The sequence below is a fragment of the Vitis vinifera genome, chromosome 5, assembly GCF_030704535.1.
Source record: "Vitis vinifera cultivar Pinot Noir 40024 chromosome 5, ASM3070453v1".
NCBI lineage: Eukaryota > Viridiplantae > Streptophyta > Magnoliopsida > Vitales > Vitaceae > Vitis > Vitis vinifera.
Genome location: NC_081809.1, coordinates 398,194 through 419,113, shown reverse-complemented (window position 1 = coordinate 419,113; position 20,920 = coordinate 398,194). Strand labels below are relative to the sequence as shown.

At 35.9% G+C, this 20,920-nt stretch overlaps 2 protein-coding genes across 3 annotated transcripts; both read left to right on the top strand.

The window, feature by feature from the left end:
* The first annotated feature begins 2,266 nt into the window (after window positions 1–2,266).
* Window positions 2,267–10,077, top strand: LOC100243135 (sucrose synthase 2). 2 transcript variants are annotated; one of them, XM_002271494.5, is made up of 15 exons: window positions 2,267–2,430; window positions 3,364–3,496; window positions 3,927–4,078; window positions 4,193–4,385; window positions 4,724–4,842; window positions 4,938–5,154; window positions 5,356–5,451; window positions 5,617–5,790; window positions 7,242–7,358; window positions 7,464–7,630; window positions 8,285–8,509; window positions 8,643–8,964; window positions 9,046–9,290; window positions 9,380–9,518; window positions 9,856–10,077. In XM_002271494.5, the coding sequence occupies exons 1-15, from the start codon at window positions 2,339–2,341 to the stop codon at window positions 9,889–9,891; spliced, it is 2,427 nt and encodes an 808-aa protein (XP_002271530.1). In that variant the 5' UTR covers window positions 2,267–2,338; the 3' UTR covers window positions 9,892–10,077. The 2 variants fall into 2 exon arrangements, with proteins under 2 accessions (XP_002271530.1, XP_059592674.1); XM_059736691.1 differs by having other exon boundaries at window positions 9,380–10,077.
* Window positions 10,078–10,791: 714 nt separating this feature from the next.
* Window positions 10,792–20,778, top strand: LOC100258517 (probable acyl-CoA dehydrogenase IBR3). Its single transcript, XM_003631898.4, has 18 exons — window positions 10,792–10,921; window positions 11,009–11,362; window positions 11,456–11,590; window positions 11,846–11,986; window positions 12,308–12,439; window positions 12,663–12,848; window positions 13,168–13,245; window positions 13,460–13,573; window positions 14,255–14,353; window positions 14,464–14,581; window positions 16,156–16,406; window positions 16,583–16,768; window positions 17,130–17,272; window positions 18,758–18,842; window positions 18,931–19,140; window positions 19,617–19,769; window positions 20,170–20,274; window positions 20,371–20,778. Exons 2-18 carry the CDS (start codon window positions 11,228–11,230, stop codon window positions 20,560–20,562), a joined length of 2,463 nt encoding a protein of 820 aa, XP_003631946.1. The 5' UTR covers window positions 10,792–10,921; window positions 11,009–11,227; the 3' UTR covers window positions 20,563–20,778.
* The last annotated feature ends 142 nt before the right edge of the window (window positions 20,779–20,920 follow it).

Here is a 20,920-nt window from a genome sequence, read left to right as displayed (position 1 = left end):
TTATTCATACTTTTTAATATTCCACGTGAATTAGTATTTTGTTTTAAAGGTTTGGCTTATAAGATTGATTTCATTTTTTTAAAACCATTTTGAAAAAATTAGTAAAAGTTCATTATAAGAAAATAACACAGAGAATATGTTGTAAAAAAAATTGGAGTCCAAGGGAAAAATATAATTTTGTTTCGATGTATAGATTAAACAAATTTCTCACGATTGTTCGTTCACTTGAAATGAACAACCTAAATAATAATGTTTACCTGTGATTATGTCATAATATTATGGCGATTTATAAAACAAATAATCGTAATTATTTTTTCAAATCATTAAAAAATATTTGTTATTTATGAAGTAAGTTGGAAATATATATAGTTGAAATTAGTAATCCAACAAATTGAAGAATCATACAAGTCATTTATACAATGATAATGTTTCACACATATCACATAATAAAGGAGGATAAATTAAGGCCAATAAGACTAGCATATATGGCTCAATTTTTTTTTACACAATTAGTTCCATAATAGCGATAAAATTAATGTTAAGCAAATAATTAGATTGAGTGGTAATTTAACAAACCCATTAACAAAAGCATTATTTACCACAACATTCAAAAAGTATATAATATTCAAATGTGTTGACTCAAAGATCTTCATATCGAGTTATTAAAGAAGCTATATTCATGTTAATATGAGGGGAACTAGTTGATAAATATATCACTACAATGTACTCTTTTTCCATTCATCTAAGTTTTGTCTTAATTGGGTTTTATTGACAAGAATTTTAATGGAATTGTTAAAGTAATATAAAAAATATTGTACTTTTTTTTCCTTTAGTATAGTTTTCCACATGATTTTTTTTTATAATAAGGTTTTATTAAAAATTGTTTGGAAATGATTTTGAAAGGGTCATAATAGCCTTCTAATACTTGAAAGTACTTTTTTTAGGTGATTAACAATTTTTTTTTAAAAAATTAAAAATTAGTTAAAGTAAATGTGTGACATGTACTTAGGTTATTCTTCTAAAAAATCATTTTTATTATATAATATATGATTAAAAGTACTATTAAAGTGCTTTTAGTTTTCCATGTGAAACACTATTTAATAAAAATTTGATTAATCTATAAAAATCTGAATAATAAAAAAATATGAGGTGTCTACAATATTTTTTCAGTATTTATACAAAAAAACTATTATTAATTAGACACTATTATTTATATATATATTTCATTTATTTATACTTTTATATATTGATTTCATTTGTTTGTTGAATAAGATTATACACATAAAACGATTTAGATCTTTTGTCTTATAAGTACTACTTTGGTATACTAATATTTTTCTTTTGATAATAATCTTATTTCTTGGTATTGAGTTTAATTTTATTTTTTATTTGTTCATATTTACGCTTTTTTTGTTATACTTGCATTCATTGATGCAAATGTCACTTCGAGATTGGATGTCATGATAGAGTTACCATAAACTTTTCCTACAATTCATGAACATATATTTAAAGCACTTTCAAACTCAAATGGTACCTAGCTTTATTATTTGTAAATGAAAATTGGGATTTTTTATACTATCATATCAAAAAATGATTGTGATAAATCTCATTTTTTATATCTAGATTTCATTTCTTTATCTTTGATGTCATTTGTCCGTACACATATTCATATTTTATATCCACGTTCATTGTTGCAAATTTAACTCCAAGTTTAAGTATGATAGGAGAGTTACTATAAAACTTTCCCTCATGGGCTTATATTAAAAACACTTGGAAACTGAAATGGTAACTTATTTTATCATTTTTATATGAAATTTTTTGGTTTTATATGATACTACCATGTCCAAGTGATAATGGTAGTACAGTTCGATTTTTATAAATGCAACTCCTTGGAACCAATCCTCAAGTGATACGACTTACGAGTATGCCGAGCTTAGAAGGAGAGATCTCGTGGCAAAGCGTTATAAAAACTCTCGAAAGACGCGCGAAAGCAAGTGCACAACGTGAAACTGAAAATCACAGGGCTCAAAGACTCAGTGCCTTGGAAATCAACTAACGGCTGCACCCACGGTTTCGATTTCAGAGGGCGAGGCGAAGGCGGTTTATCATCAACCTTTAACCAGTGGCTGCCAGGTGCCAAGGTGCAGCGTTGCAGTTGAGAATGCAGTGGCCATTTCGCTTTCTCTCGCGTCACCCCTCTGTCCGTTTCTGATGAACTCGGCTTTTTCTTTGCTTTATATGTCACCACCACTCCACCCTCAATCTCCTCATTCTTTATCTCTCTCCATTTCTTTGCCTTTCTGTTTTTGGTCTTTCTCCATCTGTTTGAAGATCGACCATGCCTCACAGATACGATGGTCAGAGCATGAGAGAGAGGTTTCAGGAAACCCTCTCTGCTCACCGGAACGAGCTTGTTTCTCTCTTCACTGGGTTTGTTCCTCTCTCACTGTGGTCACAGTAATGGAGATTCATGCATTCACATTGTCAATTTTTACTTGTGATCTTTGATTCTTACATGCAATGCTTTTTTTTTTTTTTTTCTTTTTTAATTCAGGTTGAGGTTCTTTAGATTGTACGTAAGATAGAGGATTTGTTTTGAGTTTAGTAGTTATGGTCTTGATTCTTAACATGCATTCCTTTCTTGTTGCTTTTGTTTTTTCCCCCTTTTTTTTGTGTTGAAAAATCATATTGAATTTATCTAGATGGAAAGGGGAAGGAAAGCCAAATGCTGAAGGATTACCTTAAGTTGTATCCAATTTTCAGCACTTTTCTTTCCTTTCCAAAGGCAAAGACCAGAAAAGGGAAGCTAAAGGCTCACAGTGGTGGATTTCTGAAGCTATTTTCATTTCCTTTCCCATGGAGAAAGGGTAAAGGGAAAAAGAAATGTTGAATATTTCTTAAAATTGAATTCCTAAACCTCTAAGTTAGTATTTTTCTACGATTTTTCCTTGGGAAAAGGGGGAGATGGAAATCAAGATACTAAAACTAACTTTAAGTTGGATTCATGAAGCTAATTTTACCATTGTTCTTTCTTTTCCCTCTGAAAAGTGGTGGTCGTGGTTGTGCTAGGAGAGGAAAACAAAATGCTGAAATTACTCGAATGTCGTTTCCTCAAACTATTGTCAGCAATTTTCTTTTCTTCACTATGTCCTTTTCATGATCAAAACGGAGTCCATATTTTCCTGAATAATTTCAATTTATTGCATGCCAAATAAAGCTTGAATTCTAGATTGGTCTCTCTGCCTCTTACCCATGTACTGTAGTTTGAGACAATGGTATTATGAAGTCTTGTTCAGATTAAATTGATCTGGGTTTTGAGATTTGGTTGTTGTTTTATTTTTTATTTTTGGGTCATCTTGGTAGGTATGTTGCTCAGGGGAAAGGAATACTGCAACCACATCACATGATAGATGAGCTGGACAAGGTTGTTGGAAAAGATGAAGGAATGCAGAAGCTCAGGGATAGCCCTTTCAGCAAAGTCCTAAAATCTGCACAGGTTAACCTGCTGAGCAATTAAATTGATGGGGCGTTTAAATGTCTCTGTGATTCAATTAGTCCACTGTGTTCAACATAATAGTTTAAAATTTTGATTTGAGATTAGTTCATCAATTTTCTTAACCCTTGCTTAAAATAAGGGGCATTTGGGGAGTTCAGTTTTAAGAATTTTATGGGAATACATAGCATTGCATTTTGCAGTTGAGTTATACCTCATTTCTACTTTATTTCTGTGAATATTTACCCATCCAAATTACACTGCTAAGTCATATGCTTGAGTGTTATAAACTTGCTGCCTGATTTTCATTTCTGTTGGATGTTAAAACACCAACTAAATCAACAAAGAAATTATTTTTTGTAGTTCTTTTTTTTTTTGTTTCTTTCTTTTCTCTTTTTCCTTCCTCCTAATTTTTAGGTTGTGCTGATGTTAGGAAGCTATAGTTCTGCCTCCATTTGTGGCCATAGCGATTCGCCCAAGACCTGGTGTTTGGGAATATATTCGGGTTAATGTCTATGAACTCAATGTGGATCAATTAAGTGTTTCAGAATATCTTCAATTCAAAGAAGAGCTTGTGGATGGACAGTAAGGATTCTCTTTGATCTCGGTTTCTAAGTTTGTAAAATTGTAAAATCTCCTAATTTTTTATCTTTTGTCCCTAAGATTTAATCCGAAATTTGATTTTGAAATCTGAGTCAGGATCAAAGGAAATTATGTGCTTGAGCTTGATTTTGAGCCATTTAATGCAACATTCCCGCGACCAACCCGGTCCTCATCCATTGGGAACGGAGTTCAGTTCCTCAATCGTCACCTGTCTTCAATTATGTTCCGCAACAAAGAAAGTTTGGAGCCTTTGCTTGATTTTCTTCGAGCACACAAACATGATGGGCATGTAAGTTTGTTTAATTCATGTCCTCTTGAATTCTCTTCGTAATGATTAATTTAATTGATTTATTTTATTACATATATATTTTTGCCTATAGTGGATGAATTATTTTAAGTCTTTTCATTCAAATCTTCCATTCACCACGTTGTTATTTTTCTAGGGAGTAATCATCTTCCATTTGCCTTTCTTTTAATTTGAGCTTAAATAATTACCAGATTCAGGTAGTTGCAGTTTGATCCATGCTTGCAGCCACATATGAAACTAAATCAAAAGTTGAAAAGTTCTTGTAACTTCCATTGATGGACATTCATGCTGAAGATTTTAATTTTAAATATGTCGTGTAGGTGATGATGCTGAATGATCGCATACAGAACATATCCAGACTTCAGTCTGCTTTGGCAAGGGCAGAGGAATATCTTTCTAAGCTCCCACCACTTACACCATATTCTGAATTTGAATTTGAGTATATTCTCTAACTTTAACGTCCAACATTGTTGATTTCTTAGCAAATATTTTTGTACTACTAGATTATTGACTACTCTATGATTCTAAATGTAGACTACAAGGAATGGGCTTTGAGAAAGGTTGGGGTGACACAGCACAACGTGTCTCAGAGATGGTGCATCTTCTCTTGGAAATCCTTCAGGCTCCTGATCCCTCTACCCTGGAGACATTTCTTGGGAGGATTCCTATGGTGTTTAATGTTGTCATTGTGTCTCCTCATGGATACTTTGGCCAAGCAAATGTGCTAGGTTTGCCTGACACAGGTGGACAGGTAGTTTAAATTTATTTATTTATTGTTTATTTGCTTTGCAGTGCAGTGTTTTTTACTATATTTGATAGTAGAAAATGCAAAAGTCCATCCATTCTTAATTATTTTGCATTCCAAGATGTTCCTCCCGGCTTACGGATATAGACATGTTTCTCAATTACCATTTACCACTAACAATTTATACTGTCGGTTATTGGTGCACAGATTGTTTATATACTGGATCAAGTGCGTGCCTTGGAAAATGAGATGCTTCTTAGAATACAAAAGCAAGGACTGGATGTCATTCCTAAAATTCTCATAGTAAGTGTGCTTAATCCCCTTTTTTTTTTTTCTTAACTCCAAGTCCAGATGATATTCAATTTCTTTGTTATCCTCTTTTCATCTTTTTGTCTTTTCCTCATCTGGGGGCAAAAAGATTTCCATCTAGATTTTACATCTTATAGTTCCAAAATGGTCTCATCTTAGGTTACCCGACTTATACCTGATGCAAAGGGGACCACATGCAATCAGAGACTTGAAAGAATCAGTGGTACAGAACATACACATATTCTTCGAGTGCCTTTTAGAACAGAAAACGGTATTCTGAGGAAATGGATCTCAAGGTTTGATGTATGGCCATATCTGGAGACCTTTGCAGAGGTAAATGCTGGTTAATAATTGAGTTCTATTTCTATTAATACTTTTTTTTTCTTTTCTTATTTTCCCTCAATGCTTCTAAAATTTAATGATGTTTGAATGAATATAGTGTGATGTCCCACATCGGATAGGGGAGCAAGTTCCTGACACTATATATGTAAAGACTCCTCTTAACCAAGTAAACGCGTTTTAAAGCCGTGAGGGCCATCTTGGGACCAAAGCGGACAATATCTATATGGTTGGGTGCGGGTCGTTACAAATGGTATCAGAGCCGATCCCCGACCCCGATGCAGGGGTTTGTTTGGCTCCGTAAGGGGTGTTTATCTGTTTGGCCCGGAATCTCATGGGACACAACGAGGACGTTGTGTCTGCATGAGGGGGTATTTGTGATGTCCCACTTCGGATAGGGGAGCAAGTTTCTGGCACTATATATGTAAAGACTCCTTTTAACCAAGTAGACGCGTTTTAAAGCCGTGAGGGTCATCTTGGGCCCAAAGCGGACAATATCTACATGGTTGGGTGCGGGTCATTACATATAGTGTACCTGATAGGTTTCTTATTGCTATTCTTGCTTCTGGATTATTTATTTGGAATCTTCATGAAATTATTCTTTTTTTTTTTCTCTATCTAACAAGTGAATTCTGCAGGAAGAACTTTTGGAGATTTTGGGGTTGTTCATGACTTATATAAAACCAAATATTTGCCACATTCTTTTTTTTTTTTTCTTCAAAATTTTGCATGTTGATCTAAAAAGAAAAGGAACATGGGTATAACATGTGGAAAAGCAAACTTGTCTCTCTCTTTTTATTTTTTTTGATAGGTAAATTTTTGCCCACTCATTGGGATGTGAACCAAAAACCTCCCACAAACCCTCGGCATCCCTTTACCACTTGAGCCAGGCCTCAAGGGCCGGAAAAGCAAACTAGCCTCTGATGTCCTCAATATAACAGAAGTATCTGTGTATAAATAAGGGATGATGGTTGTGGTTGCAGCAGCTGCTGGCCTTTTCAATATAATGCACAAGTTTGTCTAAGGGTGACCTTTTGTTCATCGTGATACTTGATAATGCTTAAGAAACTACCTCACATTTAATAATGTGAAATTTGAAAATAATACTCAAGGAGGAGGCACTGCTACAAAGCGGTATTATTGTGGACATGACTTTTAGGCTTGACATGCTTCTGGTTCAAGGTCCAAGTTGATTTTCCGTGCTGAATATAGTGTATTGATCTATGTATTGAGCCTCAGATAAGGCAAGGAGGGTTATGGTTGCTTCACTTGCTTCTGAAAGAACCCTATATGCCTAGTGAACCTTTCTGATGAAATTATCATGGGTTTTCCTTCTTTGTTTTGTTTGTTTGTAACAATCACATTTACAAAGTTCAACACTTTATCTGCTTTTGCCCATTGCATGTTCAGGTAATATTACCTCTTTTTTTTTTTTCATTGTATAGGATGCATCAAATGAAATTGCTGCCGAGCTACAGGGAGTTCCAGATCTGATCATTGGCAACTATAGTGATGGGAATCTTGTTGCATCTTTATTATCTTATAAGATGGGAATTACGCAGGTTTTCTATGATCATTTTGTTGTTTGCTTTTTTTATGTGAGAGCATATCATTTTCTTTCCTTTTGTTTTTTTTTTTTTTGATGTTTGATTGCATTTTATGTCCAGTGCAATATTGCTCATGCTTTGGAGAAAACAAAATATCCAGAGTCTGATATATATTGGAGAAAATTTGAGGATAAGTACCATTTCTCAAGCCAATTTACTGCTGATTTAATTGCAATGAACAATGCAGATTTTATAATCACCAGTACATACCAAGAGATTGCCGGAAGGTTAGATCTTTAGTAGTCAGGAATTGCTCACTGCTCATCCTTTGGCTATCTTCTGACTTTCAGCATGATTTATTGTTCTACTGTTGGAAACAAGTGATATTATCTGTTTTTATGGTAGAAGAATGTTATGGATGCATCAGAATGACTTCTTTATGAGGCATCATCCTGTACAATTTTTTTTTGTCACCTTAACATGTTGAAATTTGTTTTACAATTTTGCATGGAGGAATCTTTATTATGGAGTCTCTAGTATTTTCTCAAGGACTGTAATATTCTTTTCACAGCATTGCAACCATAACTTGTGGACAGCACCCTATCTTTCATTACCAACGTTGACACAGGATGCATGCATCACTTCTCTCTTCATGAGTTCTGTGCATAATGTGTTTATGCATTTTCATGGTTAGGGAGGTTAGGTAAAACCTGAGCTTGCGACATGTTTGCCATTTTCCAAATGGCTCAGTTGCAGCCTCAAAAGCCCTGTTTTTAACTTACAGCTTGATGCAATCTGATTGTTTTCTTTTTAACATAATCTAGTATGAATTTTTTTTTTTTTATTATTATTATTTATATGGTTGGATGCATTATTGATTGTTGGCTTCCAATATTTTGCTGATAATACTAGTACCTTAACATGCTTTCTCTTTGTTTCAGCAAGAATCATGTTGGACAGTATGAGAGCCACACAGCCTTCACTCTTCCAGGACTGTACCGAGTTGTTCATGGCATTGATGTTTTTGATCCCAAGTTTAATATCGTATCTCCAGGAGCAGACATGTCCATATACTTCTCATACTCAGAAAAGGAAAGGAGACTAACTGCTCTACATGATTCTATTGAAAGCCTCTTATATGATTCAGAGCAGAATGATGACCACATGTGAGTATCTTAGCAATGGATGTTAAGAGAGTGAACTGTGGATTTAACTTCACAAACAAAATTCTATTTTCCACATGCATGGTCAAAAGTAATTTCTGCTTTTTAGTCCAATGACTTGTCTATGTTAATGCAGTGGTATGTTGAGTGACCGATCAAAGCCTATTATCTTTTCCATGGCAAGACTTGATAGAGTGAAAAACATAACGGGGCTTGTTGAGTGCTTTGGAAAGAGCAGCAAACTAAGGGAACTCGTAAATCTTGTTGTGGTTGCTGGTTACATTGATGTGACGAAATCAAGGGATAGAGAAGAAACAAAAGAGATTGAAAAGATGCATGACCTTATAAAGAAATACAACTTGCATGGTCAGTTTCGATGGATACCAGCACAAATGAACCGTGCTCGTAATGGTGAGCTCTATCGCTACATCGCAGACACAAAAGGTGCTTTTGTGCAGGTATGTGGTGTGGTAACTAGGGTGGAATGCTTTTCTTCACTATTACAATTCTCAATATTTGAACTTTTTGACCTCTTGCAGCCTGCCTTTTATGAAGCTTTTGGGCTTACAGTTGTGGAAGCAATGACTTGTGGGCTTCCTACATTTGCTACTTGTCATGGTGGCCCTGCTGAGATTATCGAGGATGGTCTCTCAGGATTCCATATCGATCCATATCATCCTGATCAGGTTGCATTGCGTTTAGCTGACTTCTTTGAACGATGCCAGAAGGATCCTAGCTACTGGGACGAGATCTCTAATGGAGGGCTTAAACGAATCTATGAAAGGTATGGATAATTAATTTTGCCTGGTGAGCCTGCATGACAACAATCTTCTTCTACTTATCTTTCACTATTTCAAAAATTCAATCCTATAGGTACACATGGAAAATATATACTGAGAGACTACTGACACTGGCTGGGGTCTACGGGTTCTGGAAGCATGTGTCAAAGCTTGAGAGGCGAGAGACTCGGAGATATCTGGAAATGTTTTACATTCTCAAGCTCAAGGATCTGGTGATTATCCCTCTGTTTCCCCACAGTCCTCTTATACCAAATGAACTCAGAATTCCCTTTAACTTCTTCAATCAGGTTTTGGTGGCATGAGAACAAAAAATGGTAGTTTGAAAAAAAGAAACTTAAAAACGTAGTTTTAGATATAACAGACATTTAAAATATTTCATCCATTTCACCTTGGCGCCAAGAGCCCACACCTAGTTGATGATGATATCTTTAATTTGGAGTATGGGTGACTTGAATCTGGTTTGACATGAAACTAATCTGTTTGGCAAATGTTTTAGATGATCTGGGGTCTCATAAATAAATGCTATTTTCTTCTTTGGTTGTGTTTCAGGCGACTTCCATTCCACTAGCTGTTGATGAACACTGAGGTTTAGGCAAAGGAGCTGTACGTGTCTGCTTGGCCCCAGTTTCTTTTTCCCTTTTGTTCTATCTTTTGCTTCCTGTTTGTTGTTAGTATGTATTTGTATGAAGGACATGGTACCCTATGAGTAACAAGTTCTCTTCTGAGTTAAACATTAGCCGTGGCCCGCAAGAAGAAAATTTCTACCTCAAATTTTATTTGTTATTTATGATTTTTTTTAATTCTTTATATATATTTTATTTAAAAAATTCGGATGAAAATAAATTTCACTTGTTATTTAAAAAACAATTCTTTATTTTACTTTATATAGCTAAACAAATTTTTACTATTTAGCAAATAAAAAATATTATTGTTAATTTATTGATTTTTTCCATTCTCATTTTCTAATTTACCTACGTCTTAACACATCCACATACAAAAACTAAAATTACCAAATTCATTGGGGGAGAAGTTTTCATTCTCGTCTCCCGTTCCAAAAACTTGCCCTAAAGGAGAATGTAGGAATGCAATGAGAATGGTGACGGAATATAATGTAACCAAAAGGGTTTGAAAATTATTTTTGTGTGGTGTATAAGACGCTAAACCTTTCATTTAGAAATCAACTCTCCGTACTAAACTAATCTTCAAGTCATATCAAATCCGAAGTCAACAATCTTACACAAGACCCACATCAAATCTCAAATCAACACAATCTCAAGTTGGGCCCATATCAAATCTGAAGTCATTATAATCATGATCATGATCATATTTTTCGGAGAATAACATGTTCAAAATATACCAAGGGCAGGAAAATTTTATAACATTTTTTGTTTTAAATTTTAAAAGTGTAATTGTCTTTGGCAATTTGTTCTTAAAAAAAAATAAATATTTTGCTTCCTGAATAAATGCTCAATCTTTCCCATTTTTATTTTTTTCCACAAATTCATTGCATCCCTTGTGCTTGTTAAGGTTCAAGGTGTGATTCCAAGACCTTGAAGAAAGGATTCGAAAAGAGGGAACCACGCCAACTCCAGCGTTATTTTAAAATAAATTGTTTGTCTGTATCCACAAATTGTCCTCTAATTGGTGATAATGTTGTTATTATGTTAACCTTCTTACATAATCTAATCTAATCCCTTTGTAGATAGGAGTGTTATGTCTGGTACACGTCATATCCATTGCCATCGAAAACCAGCGAGTACGCTTCTTTTTTTCCTACACGCGAATGCGGCTTATCTTCCGAGCTTATTTATGATTTTATCCCAAGTCAAGCTTCTTGGTTTTTCCAAACAGCGGGAAGCTAACTTTACTCTGGTTTTGATCGGTTCGGAGAGGTTTCTCAGAGATCTATTTTCCATTTCACATGGCAAGCCGTACATCTGATCTACTCGGCCGAGTCCATCCGGCGCACGCTTTTGACTTTGAGGCTTTGTTTCGATATTCCTGCGCCAACGTCGATGGCTTCCCTGTCTCTTCCTCTAGCTTCACAATCTCGCAGGTCTCCTCTCTCACTCTCTATCTATTCGGATAGAGAAGATTTTGTTTTTATCTTGTTCTGACTTTGGCTTGGTTGCGTACGATTGTGAATCAGTTCGGGCACGGTCAGTCGAATCCTACATTTCTCATGGAAGTCGGTGAGGGAGGTTCCCTGAAGCGATATGTGGTGAGAAAGAAGCCGCCGGGGAAGTTGTTGCAATCTGCTCATGCCGTGGAGAGAGAATTTCAGGTGGATTCTGTATACCATGTTTGGTTGCTCAGAAAATGTAGGTAGCAGGGGAATTAAAAATGTTGAAGTCTAGGTTTGTTATTGTTTCGGACTAAGCTATTTGTCTTTTTCGAGTTGGGATTTAAAGTTTTCCTGAACCAAGCTAGATAGATGGAAGATTCAAGATGATTTTTTTTCCCCACCTTTCTTGGAAACCAAACGAATGGATAGTGGAATATAAAATGGGATAAGTTTGGTAAATTTTTTATGTGACAGGTTCTTCGGGCATTAGGTCTTCATACGCAGGTTCCAGTTCCTAAGGTTTTCTGCTTGTGTATTGATACAAGTGTGATTGGTACTGCATTTTACATCATGGAATACTTGGAAGGACGCATATTCTTAGATCCCAAGCTACCGGTATTGCTTTTTCTATGGCCTTTATCTTCTAAATTGAATTTGGGAATTTTTTTTATGTCTCATAACAATTTTATTGCAGTTTGATATGGTATTTAATTTGCAAAAAAAAAAAAAAAAAAAATCCCTTTAGTTGCGGTTTAACAAAAAATGTAGCCGTTCAGTAGATTATACCATATCCAAACAACTAATCTCAACCAGATGTCAGAATATGTCCTTCTAGCATCCTAGCTATCTTGTTAGTTCTCATAAACTTGAAATTTTGGTTCACCATGTATAGGGCACTTTGGATTGATGGATTGAATTGCTTTGTGGTTTACTTAGGGTATAACGCCTAACAGGAGGGCTGCTATATATCGGGCAATTGCCAAAGCTTTAGCTGCTTTGCATTCTGCTGATGTGGATTCCATCGGTCTAGAAAAGTATGGGCATCGTGACAGCTACTGCAAGCGACAGGTGCACAAAAGTTTCCATTCATTTTGACTATTAGGCCTATACATATATTTGTTTTTTCATACAAGACTAATTCATCTGCAGGCATAGGCTTCCCACCTTTTTGTTTCTTAATTCTTTACACTTGTTATTGTCTTGCAAGTCTATATGAATTCTAATGAAGTTAAATACTGGTCATACTTGTAAATGCAAAAATTATCTAATGAATAACATCATGCTTGTTCAGATAGAGAGGTGGGCCAAACAATATATTGCTTCAACTGGTGAGGGTAGGCCTGTGGGAAATCCCAAGATGTTTGAGCTGATTGACTGGTTGCGGCAACATATTCCTCTTGAAGATTCTAGGGCAGTAACAACAGGCCTAGTTCATGGAGACTTTCGCATTGACAATCTTGTATTTCATCCCATTGAGGTCTGGTACTTTAAAAGTCTGAAGTTACTCTAGTGGCATGCATTCAGCTATCTTTGGATTTTCTTCATGCCTTATTTGAATTTAGTTACTATGTGTATTTGGCTATCAAGAGTTGTGTACCCTTAATCTAATAGTTATGACTGGAAAAGAATACATAGTATAATTTTATTTATGCCTCCTTACCAATTCTGTAAAATGTAAGGGAATATTTGAAACTTAGGAGGGGATGGGATGGAGCCTATTCAAGACCCCTACTCTGTCCCTGTAAGAGCTAAAATGATCTGAGGTGCACATCTAATCGTATACTTCAATGTTGTAGGATCGAGTGGTTGGTATTCTTGACTGGGAGTTGTCTACGCTTGGAAATCAAATGTGTGATGTTGCAAACATCTGCTTGGTAAGTAGGCACCCCTTGCACTGCAGTTTCTTACATGGGTAGGCTATTTTAAAAACTTGTTTTTTGTAAATTATGGAGCATGTAGCATTTCATTCTCTTTGACATCTTTATTGTTTGATTCACCTTTTGTTGGGTATTGCTTCTAGTTAGTATTGAAACTTAGTGCTGGACTAGTGAATTTACAAGTTGATTTGGCTTTTCCCTTTTCTGGCAGCCTTACATTAAGGATCTCAGACCTGATAGACTGGATGAAGGTTTTGAAGTTACTGGCATTCCAGAAGGGATTCCTTCACAGTCAGAATATCTGGCAGAATACTGCTCTGCTGCTGTAAGACCTATATCAATTGTTCTGACTGGATAATGGTTTTCTATGTACATTCCTGAAATATACATCCTCTTATGAGGAAACTGAAGGACTTATAGAAATTTCTCAGTGGCTCTTTAAATACAAAAATTGAAATAAAATAAAGTATGTAGCAGCAAAAGGAGTTATACATACATTTGTTAATACAGAAAACTGGACCCATTATTCAATGTTTTGGTGGAGGAGACTTCCAATTTCAAGTGTAGATCCAGCTGAGTTATCCATCACTGGTTAAAAACAGTAACATTAGGAGGCAAGATACAAAAGATCTTAGCTAGGCTTCATTTGGATCTGGGAGAGAATGACAAAAAGGAAGGGAAAATGAGAAAAACAGTTTGATGAAAGAATCCTTTTGAGTAATTTTTAATATTTCTGCTCTTTTCTCTTGTTCCTTCTGAGATTCAAATGAAACCATAGAGGGATGGTTACTACTAACTAATGCTGCTGAGGGTTTATCTTTGACATACCTCCTAGAAGGACAAATTGAATGGTGGCTTCTATTTCTCAAATTACTGAGGGTTGAGGTATTTCATTCATAGCATATTTATGGTCTGGTCCATTAAATGGTTAACCTAGATACTTTCATCCGCTGTTATCTGCTCAACCTTTAAAGGGCTTAATTTTATTGGAATCTTTGCGTTGTAGGGAAAACCATGGCCTGGCACTGCATGGAAGTTCTATATTGCCTTTAACATGTTCCGTGGGGCATCAATCTTAGCAGGAGTATACAGTAGATGGATTATGGTATCTTCTGAAAAGAGAAAACCTGATAATCTGTTGGAAGCTTTATATGGAACTTGTTGTGAAAGGTCAAAAACATAGATATAATATTTATTTTATCATAAACAATGCAGGGTAATGCTTCCGGAGGTGAGCGGGCCAAACATACAGGCAGAGTAGCTAATTCTCTCATAGACACTGCATGGGCGGTTATTGAACAAAAGTCTTTGCTTCCTGAGCATCCTCCATCTGGTAGCTATACTGTCCATCAATTTCAGTTTTGTTTCAGAATATCAATAAACATGTCTCTCAGATTTAGAAGGGCAACAAACTTTCCAGAAGCAGTAATTCATTATCATAGTTGCGTAATGCATCATTATCCTAAAGCAAAGCATAAGTAGCCAGAGTGTAGGGTTAGAGCATCTGAGTGGCATTTTTTAATTAATAAATCCATTAGAAGGCGCTAAAAGAGTTGCAACCCGGGTACATGTGCTGTATATAGGGAAACATCGATAATGAGCACAATGGGAGAAACAGAGCCCAGCCTACACAATTCAAGTCTTCAGGAGAGCTAGAAATTCCTCATCCTATCTAAACTGTATTCAGATTGTACAACAACTACAGAGAAATATGTTGAATCTTCAGTATGGCTAGCTTTAAAAGGTTTTCCTACACTTTTCCTTCCATATTGTCTATAATGAACATATGAAAGAGTGCAGGAGTGGCTATTCAAAAATATCACAGGGAAAGCATCTTTACACTGTTCCATCACAAGGGACACATTTGAGGATTGTACTGGGTTCAGACACGACCTTTAGAATCTAAAGTTTAAAAATGAGCAAAAAAAAAAAAAAAAGTTGGTGATGATCTCTCTCAAATTGAGAATCTCAGAACTATAGACGTATTTGCTCAACCTGCACAATGTGCTGATGGGAGGAGAATTCACTACCCTCTAAAGATGGATTGGGTTACTAAGGGTAGAGTTATTCTGTTGGAATTTAATCCAGCTAAATCACCCTACAAGAATCTGAAAGTAGAGCCTATATTCGATGTTGTTAATGGTGATTCTTATATGAGATTATTTTTGCATTTAATGCTTTTGAGCCATTTAATATGTGATGTTCCTCTCAGTTGCTTTTCTGCTTGCTATGGTTGTTATTGATGGGGGCAGTGCATTGATGTGTTATATGGCTTACATCTTTTTGTTTCTGAACAGTTTGGAGTGCTTGCTCTCTTCTTGTTCAGTGTGTTTCTTTAAAACATTTACTGATCCTTCTAACATTGAAACATGTCAATGAGCTTACTTGTCAGTTTCATGGTAAAATTCATACTTAAACTTTGTGTGAAAAGGCAAACAGGAATACAAGATAAATTTATTCCATCAGTTTTTGGTTCTATATGCTTGGCTCATTGATATCCCATGCATTTTCTAGTTTATCTATTTAGATTCCAAGACATTGTTATCATAGGTTCTGGAAGTATTATGTCAGTCTGAAAAGATCCAGGCTTTTTTGCCGTTATTTTGCAACAAACTGTTCTTGATTTGTGGAATCATGAGGGCCAAGTCTGTAAATTCTTGTGTTTGCTTTGTCTAAACTTCTGATGTGTATGAATCATTAAATTCTCCAGTTTACAGTCAAATTCCATATTTTTAGGATGGATAGAGGAAGGAAGAGGCCATCTATATTTCTATAAGAACCTTCAGTTTTTTACATGTACTACAGCCAGCATTTTGAAAATGCTATGCCATGTTTTGTTTGCTCTTCATTTATGTCATTTGCCTAAAACAATTTCTCAAAATGACGTTTCCTTGTCTCACTGCTCAGGTCCAAAGGCACAGGATTGGGGAGAGACTGAAGATCAAAGCCTTTCAAACAGCAGAGGAAAATTTGTTCCTAGAAAAAAGGTCCTTGAACTTAGAAGCAGATTGATTAAGTTTATGGAAGATCACATATACCCTATGGAAAATGAATTCAGCAAACTTGCTAATTCTACGCTACGTTGGACAGTACACCCAGAAGAGGAGAAATTAAAGGAGCTAGCAAAGAAAGAAGGCTTGTGGAACTTATGGGTACCTGTATGTATCTTAGTTCTGCCTCAGTCCCTAGTCATGTTTTCCAAATTCCTGATCTTTATGTTTCTCTATATTATGTAGCCTGAAATGCCTAGTCTCGCTTTTCTGAAGTCAGTCATTGTGTTTGTCGAAGATAGTATTCTTGTGAATGAACACATTTGAATTATGTTTATGTGCAGGCAGATAGCGCTGCTAGGGCAAGAAATCTGATTTCTGTTGGGAGAATTCTCTCTGATGATGCATCCAATCTATTGGGTGCAGGCCTCTCAAACCTTGAATATGGGTACCTTTGTGAGATCATGGGTCGTTCTGTTTGGGCTCCACAGGTGTTCAATTGTGGAGCTCCTGACACTGGAAATATGGAGGTAAAAATATAAACTTTCAGATTCGTAGGATCGAGAAATAATAAAGTGGTTTCGTTTCTGATAAAAAAAAAAGAAAAAAAAGAAATAATAAAGTGGTTGAATACTACATTGCATTTCCCTTCATCAGAATGTGTAATTGCTCTGAGATTCTCTCCCTTCTGGAAAGTGAAGAAAATGATGGTTGTCACTTAATCATTCTTCAACAGACAACTTACCTTATTCTTATATCGAGACACATCCAGATATTGGAGTTTAGGAATCATTAAGGGTGTAACAGTTTTAGATTTTTTGAAAAATATCTGAGATGTCTTTATTCATTCTTTGCTAGATCTGTTTATTTCCCTTCATTTTTAAATTTTAGGTATTATTGCGCTACGGAAATAAAGAACAGCTCCATGAGTGGCTTATTCCCTTACTTGAGGGCAAGATCCGGTCGGGATTTTCAATGACAGAACCGCAAGTTGCATCCTCTGATGCCACCAATATTGAATGCTCTATTAGAAGGTAGTTCATGCAGCATCTTTCAAGTCTATTTTTATAGGCAACCCTAGTGTGCAGGATGCATGCAAGGACATAAAACCTAGTTTGATGGCATGCTGGCATTGCCCTGCGTAAATTTTATCATTCTCATCATGCCATCATCCAGCACAAGACCCAGTTTGATTGCAAAAAGTGTAACAACATCCAGAATGATGCTTGCTTTGTTAAAACAAAGAAAGGATGGCATTTTAAGCATATTCTATTTTAAATATGACCCATTATGGGATGTCAGCTGTTATGATTTTATGAAGTTTTAGGTCTTCAGCATGTAGAGTGTGTATTAAAATGACAATGATCTGAAATTTTCTTTTAAGGTTATTGGATGGATCTCTGTGTAAGGGCTAGAAGATGATCTTTATTGGGACAAACAATTTATAAACAATCCAAACTTAAAGGAAGGTGAAATATTTCTCCCCTCTTCCAGAGTAGTTTAGTTAGTAAGATGTATGGGGAATATCCTTTTTTTTAGCTTTCTTTCTTTTTTCTTTTGGACTTAGAGAATATGGTTGAACCAAGTATTGGAAGGATGGCCACTTGGCATTAGTGTTGAGGTTTAGCATTGTGCTCATTGATGTTAAGTCCTTATTCCTGTAAAATGAAGAAGTTTGTATTTTTATTTCTGATGTGCTAAACTCTTGTGTGCCAAGGGCACATGCTTTTCTCTTTCTACTTCTTTCTTTCCTTCTTTACTTCTTTCCTTATACACAGGATGCATACAAAAGTCCCCAAAAGGCATAACCGAAAACAAGAGGGACTTCAAAAAACTACTCCCTCCCTTGATGAGAATCTAGCCAATCAACGAAGTCAATTGAGGCATTGGACCTTCATCTATATACAACTTACCCTATACAACAGATTACAAATAAAAGTGCTTTTTAGTAAAAAATCAGAATGCTCCTTGTTTTCAAATGATATTCTATTTGTTTCCTTCTTTACTTCTTTCTTTCCTTCACTTTCTTTTTATGCTTCTCACTTTCCATTTTTCTTGATAGAAAGAGTTCAATTATAAAAATGTTTGGCATATTGAAATCTGATGTTGATTCTACATGTTAAATCAATAGGTGCAATTTTATTAGTGGGTTTTTTTCTGCAAGAAAAGAACCGAGCACCCTTCCTTTACTCTCCACTAGTTTCCATTTTTATTCATGGACGTCATAGATGTGTTGCATTTGTGTGGTCCTGTATCCTTCAATAGGCTGAGCTCCTGCTTTTAACATTTGTCATGTTGGTTTATATTAAGATTTAAAACTTATATATAGAAAGATACAGCCCCAGTGTGTCTCTTACATGTCTAGGCATGTCGGAACCCCATCTGTGTACAAGGCCAGTCTGGTACTGCCTTTTAAAGTTCTGTTAACTGTAACAATTGTTTGTGATTCTCAAAGATCCAATCTTTTGATTGAAGCTTCTACTTAATATATTTATGATGCCTCTGCATTCCTTGTGCAGACAGGGGGATTCATATATTATTAATGGGAAGAAGTGGTGGACAAGTGGAGCCATGGATCCTAGGTGCAAACTTCTTATAGTCATGGTTAGTGGTTCTTGTATTGAATGACAGTGGTGGGTGATTCTGTTTGTTATTCATGTGGGTTAATGAAGGTGATATTAATAACATGCAGGGAAAAACAGACTTCACTGCCCCTATACATAAGCAGCAATCTATGATCTTAGTGGATATTCAAACTCCAGGTATACACATAAAGAGACCACTGACAGTATTTGGCTTTGATGATGCACCTCATGGCCATGCAGAAATATCATTTGAGAATGTACGTGTGCCAGCGACAAATATTCTGCTAGGAGAAGGGCGTGGATTTGAGATAGCCCAGGTAAAGTTATTCAATGCCTTCCTGAGGAACCTAATGGGTAATGCGTCTACTGTACTAAATTGCTCTTAATCTTTTCAGATATCTTCTTATTCATCAAAAAAAATCTTTTCAGATATCTTCTAAAAATATTTGATCCTGTTCTGAGGCATCTGAGGCTGTTGTTTCATTTTATCAACTGATTTGATAATTTCATCCAGCTTTAAAACGTTACTGCTACTTCATAGGTGATATTTGGATCATATGGGCTTGGGTCAAAGACCTAATAATAAGAGTGATAACGGATAGGAATTTTTTCCAGGAAAAACTGGGACGATTCTGTTTGGCAACTTAAAAAACGTTAGATCAACTGATCATTGGTTAGGTTGTGTTAAAGGTTCTCTGGTTCACGTTGTGGTTGGTCTCTCCCTTGCAGGCTAGAACATGATATCTTATACATGGTATATCTTATACATGGTACTGTCCTTACATTGTTGCAGGGTAGACTGGGCCCGGGAAGGTTGCACCACTGTATGAGACTGATTGGTGCCGCTGAGCGTGGCATGCAGTTGATGGTTCAAAGAGCTCTCAAAAGAAGAGTTTTTGGAAAACTGATTGCTGAGCAAGGCTCATTCCTTTCAGATGTTGCCAAGGTTATTTTGAATTGATTCTCTGTACCTTATCCAGTGTCTAACTAATACAGTTAGTTTCTCTGCCCACCAACTGGTTTTAAGTTTTAAGCTTTGACCAACGTTCATGGTGCCCTTGTCCAGCATTCAGTTCGATCCCAGGACTCTGGCATCTAACTCTTCGGAGGGTTGATGTCCAATTGCAAGCTAGTCATAAAATAATTCCAGACTTTGATGAATCAAATATTAATGGTAAAACTAATCAAATGGACTGAATGAAAACATAAAACTATCCATGGTAACCAACTAGAAAATAGAATTGGCCCTTAAGCTTAAAATTTCTTTTCTTCACCTCCATTTGGACATTTAAGTCTGTGTTTTGAATTGATGGATAGTCTGTCATTATATCGATTGCCTTGTGCAGTGTCGTGTAGAACTGGAGCAAACCAAATTGTTGGTTCTTGAGGCGGCAGACCAGCTTGATCGGCTTGGAAACAAGAAGGCCCGTGGAACCATTGCCATGGCTAAGGTAGTTAGCTCTGTACAGTTGGAAGCAAAAAATCAAATCCTTTCATGAATTCTCTTTTAATTTTGTGTTTTCTTTTTTGGGTGGTTGCTGGAACAGGTAGCAGCTCCAAACATGGCACTGAAGGTGCTTGACATGGCGATGCAAGTGCATGGCGCAGCAGGCTTATCATCTGACACAGTTTTGGCACATCTCTGGGCCACAGCAAGAACATTGCGTATTGCAGATGGCCCAGACGAAGTCCACTTGGGCACCATTGCCAAGTTAGAACTACAGAGAGCTAAGCTTTGAACGTCTGGGTCGCTTCACATTCCAATACTCTTCTAACGGGAAATAAAGAGTGGAGAAGATGATTGTAGTGCTACGGAATGAGAAATGGCACCATGATTAATTAATCACTGTGACAGCAGAATAAGTGCCAAACAGTTATTATTCCAGGCTTGGCGGCTATTATGTTTGAAAAGCATTAAATAAATTAAGTGAAATAGCAATAACATTATGACTAAAGATAGATTAAGAATATCATATAGAATATTGGAATCAAAAGCTAGGCAGAGTTTGGTTCCATTGTTCCTATTTACATTCTAAAATTGATATAAGTGCATTAATAATGTGAAAAATGAAATTGATTTCTTATTTTTAATTTTTA

What these genes read in the sequence shown, in the direction of transcription:
- LOC100243135 (XM_059736691.1), top strand. Translation starts at nt 2,339, where the DNA reads ATGCCTCACAGATACGATGGTCAGAGCATGAGAGAGAGGTTTCAGGAA. An exon ending in AAGTCCTAAAATCTGCACAG is followed by an intron (nt 3,497 to 3,926) that starts GTTAACCTGCTG and finishes TGCTGATGTTAG; the next exon opens with GAAGCTATAGTTCTGCCTCC. An exon ending in TACCAAGAGATTGCCGGAAG is followed by an intron (nt 7,631 to 8,284) that starts GTTAGATCTTTA and finishes TCTTTGTTTCAG; the next exon opens with CAAGAATCATGTTGGACAGT.
- LOC100258517 (XM_003631898.4), top strand. Translation starts at nt 11,228, where the DNA reads ATGGCAAGCCGTACATCTGATCTACTCGGCCGAGTCCATCCGGCGCAC. An exon ending in TCTTAGATCCCAAGCTACCG is followed by an intron (nt 11,987 to 12,307) that starts GTATTGCTTTTT and finishes TGGTTTACTTAG; the next exon opens with GGTATAACGCCTAACAGGAG. An exon ending in CAGAATACTGCTCTGCTGCT is followed by an intron (nt 13,574 to 14,254) that starts GTAAGACCTATA and finishes TTTGCGTTGTAG; the next exon opens with GGAAAACCATGGCCTGGCAC.